The following is a 14,168-nucleotide window of genomic DNA, read 5'->3' on the forward strand; positions in this document are numbered from 1 at the left end:
GATCACAGAACATAACTGAACTGTAAATTTGTTTCCAATTAGAATGACGTCAGAGAAAAATACCCCACCACCTACCTGGACGACTACAAACCCATGAATGAGCGCATGATACCTCGAGTACTTGAGTTTCCGCATGTAAAGGTCAAGGAACATTTCAATACTGAGGTAAAGAGTGAACGAGGTGCAGTAAAACTCTCATAAATCCATTCCGGATGTTCTAGACTGTAGGATTTTATCCTGTTAAAATGTCAATAGAATTGGAAATGTTACTGAGATATTTTGTTTGAGTTTCATCCAGACAGATCACTTCATGTTTATACTCAGTGGCCAATTTATCCTGTACCTCCTGCACCTAATAAAGTGGCCACTGAGTGCAGGTTCATGGTCTTCTGCTGCTGTAGCCCATCCACTTCAAGGTTCAACATGTTGTGTGTTCAGAGATGCTCGTCTGCACACCACTGTTGTAACGTGCCAGCTTGAACCATTCTCCTGTGACCTCTCTCATTAACAAGAAGTTTTCACCCACAGAACTGCCACTCACTGAAAGTTACTGTTTTTCACACCATTCTCTGTAAACTCTAGAGACTGCTAAGTTCCTCCAACATCTTTGGATTTCCAGCATCTGCAGATTTTCTCATGTTTGTGAAGCCCTGGAGACTGCTATGTGTGAAAATCCCAGGATATCAGCAGTTTCTGAGATACTCAGACCACCCCATCTGGCACCAGCAATCATTCCACAGTCACTTAGATCACAATTCTTCCCCATTCTGATGTTTGGTCTGAACAACAGCTGAACCTCTCGACCATGTCTGCATGCTTTTATGCACTGAGTTGCTGCCACATGATTGTCCGGTTAGATATTTGCATTAACGAGCACTTGTAACTAATAAAGTGGCCCTGAGTGTAAGTACATTGAAGTAGTAGAAAGGATAATTAGAAGGCCAAGTAGTGTTGCAGTTACAGAGAGCACTTGCTTAACTCTTTTTTAGATGCTTTGCAACAATATACTAATTCATTTCCAGTGAATCCAGAGAGTTTAAAGGATGGAATGGGAACAGGGACACAGTGAGTTTAAAAGGAGTATGGGAAAGGGTTCCAGTGAGTTTAAAAGGACTGTGGAAAATGGTGCTGCAGTGTACATGTGGCTGTATCGGGTAATGAAAGGGCAGATGTTATAGCCTAAACATCTGAGTCTGAGGTAGATATTATAGTCAATCTAGGGAAGTATGAAGCCAAATCTTGTACAGTATTAGGCTGGCTGGGTTTGGGAGGTGGCAGAATTTGTGGGATAGGAGTGAGACAGGAAGGTGGCATTATAATTTGTGTTCCATCAGTTCAGGGGAGGTGCCTGGGGAAGGAATGGGAGGGAAGACGTGTGGTTGGTGAGACTGAAGTTGTGACTTTTGTAAGGTGCTAGAGACAGTGCAATGTGTGACCATGGTGTACCACAGATATTCATTGGAACATAGGAAGCTATTTAGGTAATTATTGGGTAGGACTGGGGTGCCAAGGTTTGCAAGATATTCTGGCACCTGAGGCATGTAAGGTCTTGGTGGACTTTTTAATTAAAACAGGTGTGGGAGGAAGGATCTGGCTCCTGTCACACTCCATTGCGGTGGGTGGCCGTAACGCACCTTCCTGATGGGTACGTCGCCATTGGCACAAAAGAGGAAGAAGAGGTGCCCCAGTGAGTGGGGGACACAAGCAAGTTAGCAGATACCAAGCCTTGTGTTTTGTAACTCCAGAAACTAATCAAAAGAAAAAAAAACACAGGATCCAGGAACTTAGTTTTCCTTGCCTTTGTTTTAAGTGAGGCGTTCAACTCCACATACAAGTTCCAACACGTACAAAAGACTTCAGTAGAGGCAAACCAGAGGTCCATGGGTCAGTACTTACTGGAGGATCAGAGGTGGAGAGGGTCAGTAACTTTAAATTCCTGTGTGTCACTATCTCAGAGGACCTGTTCTGGGTCCCTCAAATAAATATAATTGCAAAAAATGCACAGCAGTGCCTCTACTTCCTTCGGAGCCTGCGGAGATTTGGCATGACATCAAAAACCTTGTCAAACTTCTATAGGTGTGGTGGAATCAGGTTTATCATCACTGACATACGTTGTGAATTTTTTTGCATTGCAGCGCAAGACAAAATTGCTGCAAGTTACAATAAAAAATTTAAATAAACAAGTAGTGCAAAAAAAACAGCAGAATAGTGAGGTAGTGTTCATGGGTTCATTGTCCATTCAGAAATCTGATGGTGGAGGGGAAGAAGCTGTTCCTGGAAGGTTGTGTGAGTTTTCAGGCTTCTGTATCTCCTCACTAACGGCAGCATTGAGAAGCGGGCATGCTGTGGAAGGTGAGGCATGCTGCCTTTTGAAGATGTCCTCACTGCTGGGGAGGCTAGTGCCTGTGGTGGTGCTGGCTACATCATGGGTGACCATCTAAACTAGTTCCATTGGCCTGTATTCGGCCCTTATCCCTCTAAGCCTGTCCTATCTATGTACCTGTTCAAATGTCTTTTAAACTTTGTCATTGTATCTGCCTTCCTCTGGCCACTCATTCCATGTACCCACAGCCCTATGTGTGAAACACCTGCCTCTCAAATCCACTTTAAATCTTTCCCCTCACACCTTAAATGAGTGCTCTCCAGCATTAGACTCCCCTACCCTGCCTAGAAGATTGTGACCATCTACTTCAAAAAAGTTAAGAGTAGTTTTATTTGTCACATGTATATCAAAACATGCAGTGAATGTGCCGCTTGTGCAAATGACCACCATAGTCCAAGGATGCACTGGGGACAGCCGGCGGAAGTCAGCACGCTTCCGACAGCAACATAGTACGCCCACAGCTATTGTCTTTAGAACATTGGAGGAAACCGGAGCACACGGAAAAAGCTCGTGCATTCACTGGGGCTCCTTATAGGCAGCTGTGGGATTTGAACCCTCGTTGCTGTCATTGTATAGCGTTTTGCTAACTGCTAGTACCTCTCACGGTTTTATAAACTTCTATAAAGATCACCCTCAGTCTCATTCACTATGCAGAAAACGGTCCCAGCCTATCCAGTCTCCAAGTTCTCCTGTGCTGGCAAGGTCCTTGTTTACTCCTCATTGCTAGAGCATGGCTTCATTACATAGAGTATAATAAACTAAAGTACCTTGTCTATCAGCCCTGTTACCTTCAGGAGACAGTGGGCACACAATCTGAGATCTCTCTACACTTCACATTTAGTGACTGTTCTTTTCAGCCATATATTAGTCACAGAGACCTGGAGCATGACAGTGCAGAAATAGGCCCTTTGGGCCATCTAGTCCATGCTATTCTGGCCAGACCCATCAATCTGTACTGGGACTGTAGCCCTCCATATCTCCCATCCATCTGCTTATCCTAACTTCTCAAATGTTGAAACTGAACCTGCAACCACCACTTCCACTGGCAGCTCGCTGCACGCTCTCACCACCCTCTGAGTGAAGAAGTTCTCCCTAAGGTTCCTAATAGTTATCGATGGAGGAATTCATACAGTGTATGCTGTCGTGTTCTTTTGATTGACTGTAAATGAACAAAATGTTCAAACGGCCTCACAAGATCACTTGACTGACACTAGTTAGAAACTGTTTGGCAACAGTTTCATGCCCCAATTAAATGGCATCATCATCATTATTATGTCCTGTGTCATATGATGTGGGTGATCTTGATTGTTCTTGGCAAATTTTTCTACAGGTGTGGTTTGCCACTACCTTCTTCTGGGCAGAGTGTTTACAAGACAGGTGACCCCGGCCATTGTCAATACTCTTCAGAAATTGTCTGCCTGGCATCAGTGGTCACTTAACCAGGACTTGTGATCTGCACTGGCTGCTCATACGACCATCCACCACCTGCTCCCATGGCTTCACGTGACCCTGATCAGGGGCTAAGCAGGTGCCACACCTTGCCCAAGGGTGACCTGCAGGCTAGCGGAGGGAAGGAGTGCCTTACATCTCCTTTGGTAGAGACGTATCTCTGCCCTACCACCCAGTTCAGTGGCATATTGTCCCAAATAAACAAAGGGAATCCCAAGTATTTTCTCAATTAGTTTTTGTTCTTTAAGAGTCGTCCCAGACAAGCGGCTGCCCCATTAAACTAAAGGCCCAGTTAACTGGAATCCACTGTGTTTCCATTTGGCATCACGGACAGTACAGGCATAATGGGCTATAGGACGTATCCCACTGCTGTACTGTTCTATGTTCTATGTTTTAAATAGGCATGGTTAACATCATGGAAGGTTTAACGGCCCATTACTCGTGGCTGAAGAGGAGGGGTGGAAAGGGGAAAGCGGGAGTCTCTAGGACGGGTGGCAGTGAGATCACAATTGGACATAGTCTACAATGCTGATATGTTGGGACATCATCAGCTCAGTGCTGGCAAGGCAGTGAAAGGGGCAACAACACCCAAGCTATGAAGATATAGAGCCTGGTGAGATTTCCATTTACTTATTGATTGCTTGTTTGAAATACATCACGGAATAGGCCCTTTTGGCCCTATACTGTAAAGCGTTGTGCTAACCATTGTGCTGAGACCTGAGGTGTACATAGATCAGTGCTGTACTTTTCTATGACTCTGTGACTCTATGACAAGGTGATGAATAGTTTGGTAAAAAGATCAGCAAAATGGGACTAGACAAGTTTGCCCATCTTGAGGAGGTCAACTGATCCCAAGAGAAATAGATAAAGGTGGTAAAGAGACCATTGGCTACCTGTCTTGTTTGGTCAGGAAGTCACGTTGCAGCTGTATTAAAAATATGTTGGGCCACATTTGGGGTATTGTGTGCAGATCTGGTCACTACACTCCATAAAGGAGGTGAAGGCTTTGCAGAGGGTGCAGAAGAGGATCACCAAGATAGGTTCTTGATTAGTATGGCCATCAAAGGCTACAGGAAGAATGGGATTGAGAAGGAACATAAATCAGTGATGATCAAATGGAGGAGCAAAATCAATGGGCCAAATGGCTTCATTCTGCTCCAATGCCTTATTTATGTATTTATTTATTGATTGATTGATTAATTGATTGGTTTTAATTGATTGAGAGACAGTGCAGAGCAGACCCTTTCAACCCTTCGAGCCACACTACCCAGCTATCCACTAGTTTGATCCTAGCCTAATCAGGAGTCCCTTAAGGTTGTTATAGCCAGGAGTTCTAATGGGGATAAGCTCCCACTGCCTATTAAATGCTCCCAATGGCGTGCACCTCAAATAGCCTCTGTCAACCAACTCCAGCTCCTCAGCTACTAAGCCCGGTGGGACCGTTTCTACAGACAGGAGGAAGGGCAAAGGTGGGTTACTGGTGCCTTAAAACCAGTCACTTTGGGCAGAGGGGGCTCATCAGCCGTGGTTGGCAGCTCATCGAGGAGAAGGAAAACCCCGATCTCAAACTTCCCTTGCCTTGCGGCTATGCCCACTCATGGGGAAGACTTCAGGAGCAAACCCCAGGGGAAAAATCCAGAGCTGGAGTCCCTAAGGCAGTCTTACATTGAGTTCAATGTTGACTGGCAACTCCTGCAACACTGCTGGTACAAAACTGTATCGGTCTCTGCCATTTGTTTGGGCTCATCAGATGTGTGGAGGGGAGGAGCTTGCTCTCCATATCGTACTACCCTGGCTTGGGTATCTAGAGAGCTAGCACACAACATCCATGGTCAATTCTGACTGACGGAGGCCCTCACCTGAATCGGGGACAATCTACAATGACCAATTAACCCACCAACTGGTACGCCTTTGGACTGTGGCAGGAAATGGGACACCCGAAGGAAACCTGTGCGGTCATGAGGAGAATGTGCAAACTCTTTACAGACCGTGGCGGGAAATGAACCTGGGTCACTGGTACTGTGAAGCATTGTGCGAACCACTACACTACCATGCCTGGATTGGAGAGTGTTAAATAGAAGGAGAGATTGGACAAACTTGGATTTGTTTTTTCTGGAGATTCAGAGTCTGAGGGGAGATCTGATGGAACTTTATAAAATTATGAGAGGCAGAGACTGAGTAACTTTTTTCCCCCCGGGTAGAGTTATCAAATATTAGAGGACATGCACTTAAGGTGAGGAGAGGAAAGTTTTAAAGGACCTCCAGGAGACAAGAGGCAAGGGCAGCATGGTAGCTTAGTGATCAGCACAACGTTTTACATTGCCAGGGTTGAATTCCCACCCCTGTCCATAGGGAGTTTGCACGTTCTCCCTGTGGTGTGTGGGTTTCCTCCGGGTTCTCTGGTTTCCTCCCACATTCCAAAGACACACGAGTTAGGATTGGTGAGTTGAGGGCATGCTACGTGACATTTGTGGGCTACCCCAGCACATCCTCAGACTTTGTGCATTTCACTATATGCTTCAATGTACATGTGACAAATAAAGCTAATCTTTAATCTTCAAGTAAAGATTTTTACACGGAGTGTTGGGTGCCTGGAATGTGCTGCCGGGAAGGAGATGGAGGCAGATAAGCATTATTAGCAATATGTAAGAGATGTTTAGATAGGTGCATGAACGTGCTGGGAATGGGTAGATTCAGACCATGTGCAGGCAGATAGGATTAGTTTGGATTGCAACTACATTTGACTCAGGAATTTTGGGCCGAAGGACCTATTTTTCTGCTGTGGTGCTCTATGTTAACAAGGTTTTTATTTATTTGGAGATCCAGCATTGTAACAGGCCCTTCTGACCCAGTGAGTCTGTGCCGTCCAATTACAGATCAATTAGCTGACTAACCTGGATGTCTTTGGAATGTGGGAGGAAACTGGAGCACCCGGAGGAAACCCACACGGTCACTTTACAGACAGAGATGGGAATTGAACCTGGGTTGTTGATACTGTAATAGGGTAATGCTAACCACAATGCTAACATGGCCTTCCTTGACATTTGGTGGTTGTCTGTCTTGTCTGATGATGACAGGATGTGTGGGACAATTTTTAAATTGGAAAAGCCATTGCTCTGGGGCAGATCCATTCTGTCGACATCAGAAGTCCGGGTCCAGTGGTATGAACAAGCGTCACAAACTGGGGTCTTCCTTGGTTGCAGTGGATGACCATGACGTCTTCTGTGCCTTGTTCTGTGAATCTGTGAGCAATGAAGATGAGGAGAGGGCAGTGAGTAGGATGCAACTTAAAGCCAAAACAGGGTACTCAGGTCAGTATCACCCCCATTGAGCTTTAACAGTCCACGGGAAGCTGAGTTTGGTGTCCAGACTGAAGCTGATTCCACAGCTCTGAGTGAAACTTGTTCAGGTCACAGTCGAGTTTGTGTGGGACCTAGAAATGGCAATTCTGAGAGTTAGTTCTTGGACCAGAAGGTAACTGTTCCTCTGGCTGTTTCTGTCAGATGGCCAAAAAAAGTTCTCACACTACTGTGTTTTTAGGAAGTTCAGTGGGTGTCTCCCCATCCATAACAGCATCAACCCCACTGTTATAAGACCCTTAAGTAGTTCCCTCGTACGTTAAGTTGGACTCGACCTCACAATCTCCTTTCCACCTTATTGTCTACCTACACTGCACTTTCTCTGTAGCTGTTACAATTTATTCTGCATTCTGTTATCGTTTTCCCTTGTTCTACCTCAATGGTCTGTGTAATGATCTGATCTGTATGAACAATATGCTGTTCACTGTATCTCCGTACACGATAATAATACAAAACTAATCACAATATTAACCCACTCATTTATATCACTAAACTAGATTATCTGGTCTGATCCCTAAGTGGTTGTTGTACAACTTCCCTCCATTCCAATCATAGCTATATACTTCAGATATCTCACTGGGGCATCCTGTGGTCACGGAAGGGATCATGTGAATGGACCTAGCTTTATATATGTGCAAGATAAAAGGCAGAGATCAAGTAGACAGCCAGAGACTTTTCCCCGGGGCGAAAATGGCTAATACAAGCAGGGCATAAATTTAAGGTGATCGGAGGAAAGTACATGGGAGATGTCAGAGGAAGGTTTTTTAAACAGAGAGAGATGGGTACATGAATGCCCTGCCGGGGGCAGAATCAGAGTCAGAATCAGGTTTATTATCACCAGTATGTGATGTGAAATTTGTTAACTTAGCAGCAGCAGTTCAGTGTAATACATAATCTAGCAGAGAGAGAAAAGTAACAATAAATAAAATAAAACATAATAAATAAAGAATTAAATCAATTACATATACTGAATAGATTTTTTAAAATGTGCAAAAACAGAAATACTGTATATTAAAAAAAGTGAGGCGGTGTCCAAATCTTCAATGTCCTTTTAGGGAATTGGATGGCAGAGGGGAAGAAGCTGTTCCTGAATCACTGAGTGTGTGCCTTCAGGCTTCTGTACCTCCTACCTGGTGGTAACAGTGAGAAAAGGGCATGCCCTGGGTGCTGGAGGTCCTTAATAATGGACGCTGCCTTTCTGAGACACCGCTCCCTGAAGATGTACTGGGTACTTTGTAGGCTAGTACCCAAGATGGAGCCAACTAAATTTACAACCCTCTGCAGCTTCTTTCGGTCCTGTGCAGTAGCCCCCACCCCCCATACCAGACAGTGATGCAACCTGCCAGAATACTCTCCACAGTACATCTATAGAAGTTTTTGAGTGTATTTGTTGACATGCCAAATCTCTTCAGACTCCTAATGAAGTATAGCTGCTGTCTTCCCTTCTTTGTAACTACATCTATATATTGGGATCAGGTTAGATCCTCAGAGATCTTGATACCTAGGAACTTGCAACTGTTCACTCTCTCCACTTCTGATCCCTCTATGAGGATTAGTATGTGTTCCTTCGTCTTACCCTTCCTGAAGCCCACAATCAGCTCTTTCGTCTTACTGGCATTGAGTGCCAGATACATTAGAGACCTTTAAGAAATTCTTAGACAAGCACGTGAATGAAAGAAAAATGGAGGGCTATGTAGGAGGAAAGGGTTAGCTTGATCTTAGAGTAGGTTATAAGGTCAGCACAACTTCATGGGTCGAAGGGCCTGTACTGTGCTGTAGTGTTCTATGTTCCGTGTGCTCTCCGTTTTTTTCTTCTTTGGCTGGAAGTTGGGGCAGATAATTTCAGAGAGGGATGTCTGCACTAGATTTCACACTCACCTAAACATTATGGGCACGCTATGTTGGTGCGAGAATGTATAGTGACACTTGCTGGCTGCCCCCAGCACATCCTTGGGTTGTGTTGGTTGTTAACACAAAGGATGCATTTCACTGTACATTTTGATGTACGTTTGATAAATAAATGAATCTGAACTTTTTTCCCTCTCTGGAGTGAAGGAAGATTAAAGATGACTTGATAGAGGAATACAAGATGATATGAGGCATAGATCAAGTGAATAGCCAGCGACTTTTTCCCAGGGTAGAAATTAGTAGTGGGTGCATGGAGCATACTGCCAGGGACAGTGGTAGAGTCGGATACGTCAGGGACATTTAAGAAACTCTTAGACAAGCACATGGATAAGAGAAAAACGGAAGGTTATGTAGGAGGGAGGAGCTAGATTGACCTTAGAGTAGGTTAAAAGGTCGACACAACATTGTGGGCCGAAGGGCCTGTACTGTGCTATATTATTCTATTTTCTATGTTTAATAACAATGCAGAATAAAGTTGAAAAGCTACCAAAAAATGCAGTGCGGGTAAAAGATAAGGTGCAAGATCACCATTGATTAATTCTCATGTTGTAGAAGAAGAAGAAGAAGAAGAAGAATATCCTTATTGTCATTGTTGTGGAGCAATGAAACACAGTTTAGCAGCTCAACGTTTTGCAGCATGACAAAGAATATATACATAAAATGAACTCTTAAAACCTCAGGAGTGCAGTCCAAAATTAATAATATATGGATGGGGGGGGGGGGGGGGAGGACTATTGCACACCTGCCATTCCTGGAAGTGTGATGCATTTAGCTGCCGCCGTCTTAGGAGGGGGGCCGGAGAAGGGAAGGGGGTGTTATACATTTCACTGCTTGTGGGTAGAAGCTGTTAGGGAGTCTCTTTGTTTTCGTCCTTAATACTCTGTGTTACGTACCCCGTAACTGGGTTGCCAAACCAGCAGAAATGGACCACTTAGTTGGAGTCTGGTTAACAGAAGCTAATAAAGTTTTATTAAAGAAATAAGCAACACAGTATTCTAATCGTAAGGATATAAATGCAACAGGTTAGCAATGATAAAACACACATGTACACAGAACTAGGGTAATAGGAATCAACCAAGCTCTATCGCAGTCTAGGGGTAAAATGATCAGTCTCAAGTGACGCAGAGTTCAGTTCAGCTTAGTACAGTTCGCAGTAATCGCTGTTGTGCCATTGGAGAGAGAGAGAGATAATATGCAAATCTGATTAAGACAGACCTTTAATGTTCTTCACAGTTAGCTCTCGGGCGGACCCTTTGTTATGTCTTCTGTGATCACCAACTGTGACCCCTCCGCTCTGGATACGACCGTTCTTCCGCGGTGAACCCGGCACCCAGGCAAGGGCGGACACACACACCAGGTTCCCACCGATCGTACCCTTTTCACCCTGTGCGTTTATGGTCGGTTCCCATAACCAGACCTCCAAACTCCCACCAACTTGTGGGGACACACCGTTCTTCCAGGGTCTCATTATCTCGTGATCTCGTGGTGTCTGTCGTGCCTTAGCGAACCTGTTCTTTTTATCCCCCTGCTGGGGTATCGCCTGTCCATCAAACTTCAAACAGTTCAGGTTCAAAGCAACCGGTCTGTCAATATTCTGAATTGTGTCTCTTTTCGTTAATCTCTCTCTTCTCTCATTAACATTTTGAACGCTTCTCCATTGTCTCCCTTATCTCTCTCATCAGTATCAATCTTCTGATAACTTGGTTTGTCGTCACATCTGTATCTCTTCCCAGAAGGGAGAGGGGAAAACAGGTGATGTCCAGGATGAGTGGGATCCTTTGAAATACAAGTAGCCTTCTCTTGAAGTCTGCCAGTATAAATGTCTCTGAGGGAGGGTAATGTTGTGCCAATAACCCGCTCTGCTACCCTCACCACCCACTGCAAGTCCTTCTTGTTCTGTTCTGTGCAGCTGAAAAACCACACTGCACAGCAATACGTCAGGAGGCTCTCTACAGTTGTCCGATAGAAGTTGATCAGCAGGTGATGAGGGAGGAGAGCGTGCTTTTGCTTCCTTAGGAAGTAGAGCCTCTGTTGGGCCTTCCCCACCTGATAAGAGATATGGGCAGTCCAGGTGAGGTCAGCCGAGATGTGGACGCCGAGGAACTTGAAACTCTCTACTCTCTCCACCTCTTTCCCGTATATGTGCAGAGCAGAGTGCTCGACGCACTTTGATTTCCTGAAGTCTACTATCAGCTCCTTGGTTTTTGTGATGTTCAAGTCCAGGTTATTATGACAACACCATTCTGTCAAATGCTGTACCTCCTCCCTATAGGCTGTCTCATCACAGTTTGATATGATACCTATTAGGGTGGTATCGTCAGCAAATTTGACAATGGTGTTGGTGGAGTGAATGGTAGAGCAGTCATGGGTGAAAAGAGAATAGAGGATGGGGCTGAGAACACACCCCTGTGGTGTACCAGTGTTCAGTATTGTCTTAGTATCACTGGCTACTTTTACAGAGAAGAAATGAAGGTCAAATGTATTGGTCCTTTCATTACATTAGAATGGTGAAAGACCCTAGTGAGGTCACGGAGACATGGTGTGCATCATGAATAGAGTGGGTGTAATGATGATACATACATGTTGTGTTTGCTTTCCACCATTGACTGGTGTTGGAGGCCAGCCTCAAAATTCAAAAAGTCAAAGTTTAAAGTACGTTTATTATCAAAGTACATACTCTACATGTCACCATATACAACCCTGAGATTAATTTTCTTGTGGGCATACTCAATAAATCCAATAACCATAATTGAATCAATGAACAACTGCACCAACTGGGCGGACAACCAGTGTGCAAAAAACAATAAACTGTGCAAATACAAAAAGAAAGAAATAATTATAATAAATAAGCAATAAATATCAAGAACATGAGATGAAGAGTCCTTGAAAGTGAGTCCATAGGTTGTGGGAATACTTCAGTGATGAGTGAAGTTATCCCCTCTGGTTCAAGAGCCTGGTGGTTGAGGGGTAATAACTGTTCCTGAACCAGGTGGTGTGAGTCCTGGGGCTCCTGTACCTTCTTCCTGATGGCAGCAGTAAGAAGGGAGCATGATTGTGTGGTGGGGGTCCCTGATGATGGATGCTGCTTTCCTGCAACATTTCCGGAATAAAACGTTGCCAGAATAAAAAGGTGGGTAGAGGGGAAGGAGGACTAGCTGGAAGGTGATAGGTGAAGCCAGGTGGGTGGGAAAGGTAAAGGGCTGGAGAAGAAGGAATTTGATAAGAGAGGAGAGTGGACCATGGGAGAAAGGGAAGGAGGAAGGAACCCAGGGGGAGATGATAGGCAGGTGAGGAGAAGAGGTAAGAAGCCTGAGTGTAAAAGAAAAGAAAAGAGGGAAGGGGAGGGTAAAAATTAATGGAAGGAGAAATTGATGGTCATGCCCTCAGGTTGGAGACTTCTGAGACAGAATATGAGGTGCTGCTCTTCCACCTTGAGGGTGGCCTCATTCTGGCAAAAGAGGAGGTCATGGACCTACATGTTGGAAGGGGAATGGGGATAGGAATTAAAATGGTTGGCCACTGGGACCTGTCTCACAGTCTGAAACATGGACTGTTTATTCCTCTCCATAGATGCTGCCTGACCTGCTGGGTTCCTCCAGCATTTTGTGTGTTGATCTCCAGTATTTTAGTGTGTGTTGCTCCATCTCCAGAGGCACGGCTGGAGAACCTTCAGCAGAAGGGACTGCACCTTGTCAAGGGCCTCTAGGGCTGGAGATCAGTGCCCAGTCACAGGCTCGTCACTGCCTTCCATCCAGTCCACCTTCCCAGTGTCCTGATAACAGTATCGTCAGGAATGCCTTTCACCCTGGCCATTCCCTTCTCTCTCTTCTACCTCCTTGGAGAAAGTACAGGGGCTTGAAAGCCTGGATGTCCAGACTCAAGGACAGCTTTTTCTCCACCACTTTCAGATTCCTAAGCCAATAACCTCCTTTTCATCCTCTTCCCAGCAGTACTACCATGTTCTCAGACTCAGTGGTGAAGCAATATTAGCATTCATTTCAAGAGGACTAGAATATAAAAGCGAGGATGTAATGCTGAAGCTTGAAAAGGTATTGGTCAGACCACATTTGAAGTATTGTGAGCAGTTTTTGGCCCCCTATCTGAGAAAGGATGTCCTGGCATTGCAGAGAATCCAGAGGATGTTCATGAGATCTGAGGAATGAAAGGATTAACATACTAAGAGCACAGGATGACTCTGGGCCTGTATACATACTTGCTGGAGTTTAGAAGAATGGTGGGAGGGGATCTCATTTATCCATATCAAATATTGAAAGGTCTAGATAGAGTGGACGTGTAGAGGATGTTTCCTTAAGTGGGGGAGTCTTGGACCAGAGGAGGACACAGCCTCAGAATAAAAGCACACGCTTTTAGAACAGAGATGAGGAGGAATTTCTTTAGCCAGTGGGTGGTGAATCTGTGAAAGTCACTGCCACAATAGTGGACGCCAAGTCATTCGATATATTTAAAGTGGAGGTTAATACCTCCTTGATTAGTAAGGGCATCAAAAGTTATGGGGAGAGGGCAGGAGAATTGAACACCAAGTCCATAGAATGGTGGAGTGACACCGACCTCCCCAAAGGCAGAGTTAGTGATGGCAATTGAGCACAGCACGGTGAATACTGGAACATCCAAAGCCAGAGTCAAAATAAAATTATTTTCAAAGTACGCATATGTCATCATGTGTGTACTTGAGATTTATGTTCTTGCAGGCATTTACTGGCAAATAAAAAAATACGATAGAATTTATGAAAAAGTATACATAAGTAAATACTGACAAACAACCCATGTGCAAAAGAAGATAAATAATGTAAATGAAAGAAATCTATTTTATTTACAGTATATACAGTTTATCTGTCCAGTCTATTTATGTATAGACATATATGTCAATAAATGTCAATAAATATGTGTGTGTGTACACACACACACACATACATATATAAATACTGTACAAGGAACAGAAGAAAGCAATTGTAACAGATGTGGTAATCCCGAATGACAGTAACATCAGGAAAAAAGAATATGAGAAACTGGAGAAATACCAGGGCTTGAAAGAGCAGATAGAAAGGATG

General features: G+C 44.4%; 1 protein-coding gene across 1 annotated transcript in view; it reads left to right on the forward strand.

Annotated features, from left to right (window-relative positions):
- The window catches only part of LOC140196112 (uncharacterized), a 69,746-nt gene that overhangs the window by 26,428 nt on the left and 29,150 nt on the right, over positions 1 to 14,168 (forward strand). Inside the window, exon 5 of the mRNA XM_072254818.1 lies at positions 43 to 165. Coding sequence (XP_072110919.1) covers positions 43 to 165 — 123 coding nt within the window. The remainder of the gene's footprint in view (positions 1 to 42; positions 166 to 14,168) is intronic.

The sequence above is a fragment of the Mobula birostris genome, chromosome 4 (assembly GCF_030028105.1).
Source record: "Mobula birostris isolate sMobBir1 chromosome 4, sMobBir1.hap1, whole genome shotgun sequence".
Lineage (NCBI taxonomy): Eukaryota > Metazoa > Chordata > Chondrichthyes > Myliobatiformes > Myliobatidae > Mobula > Mobula birostris.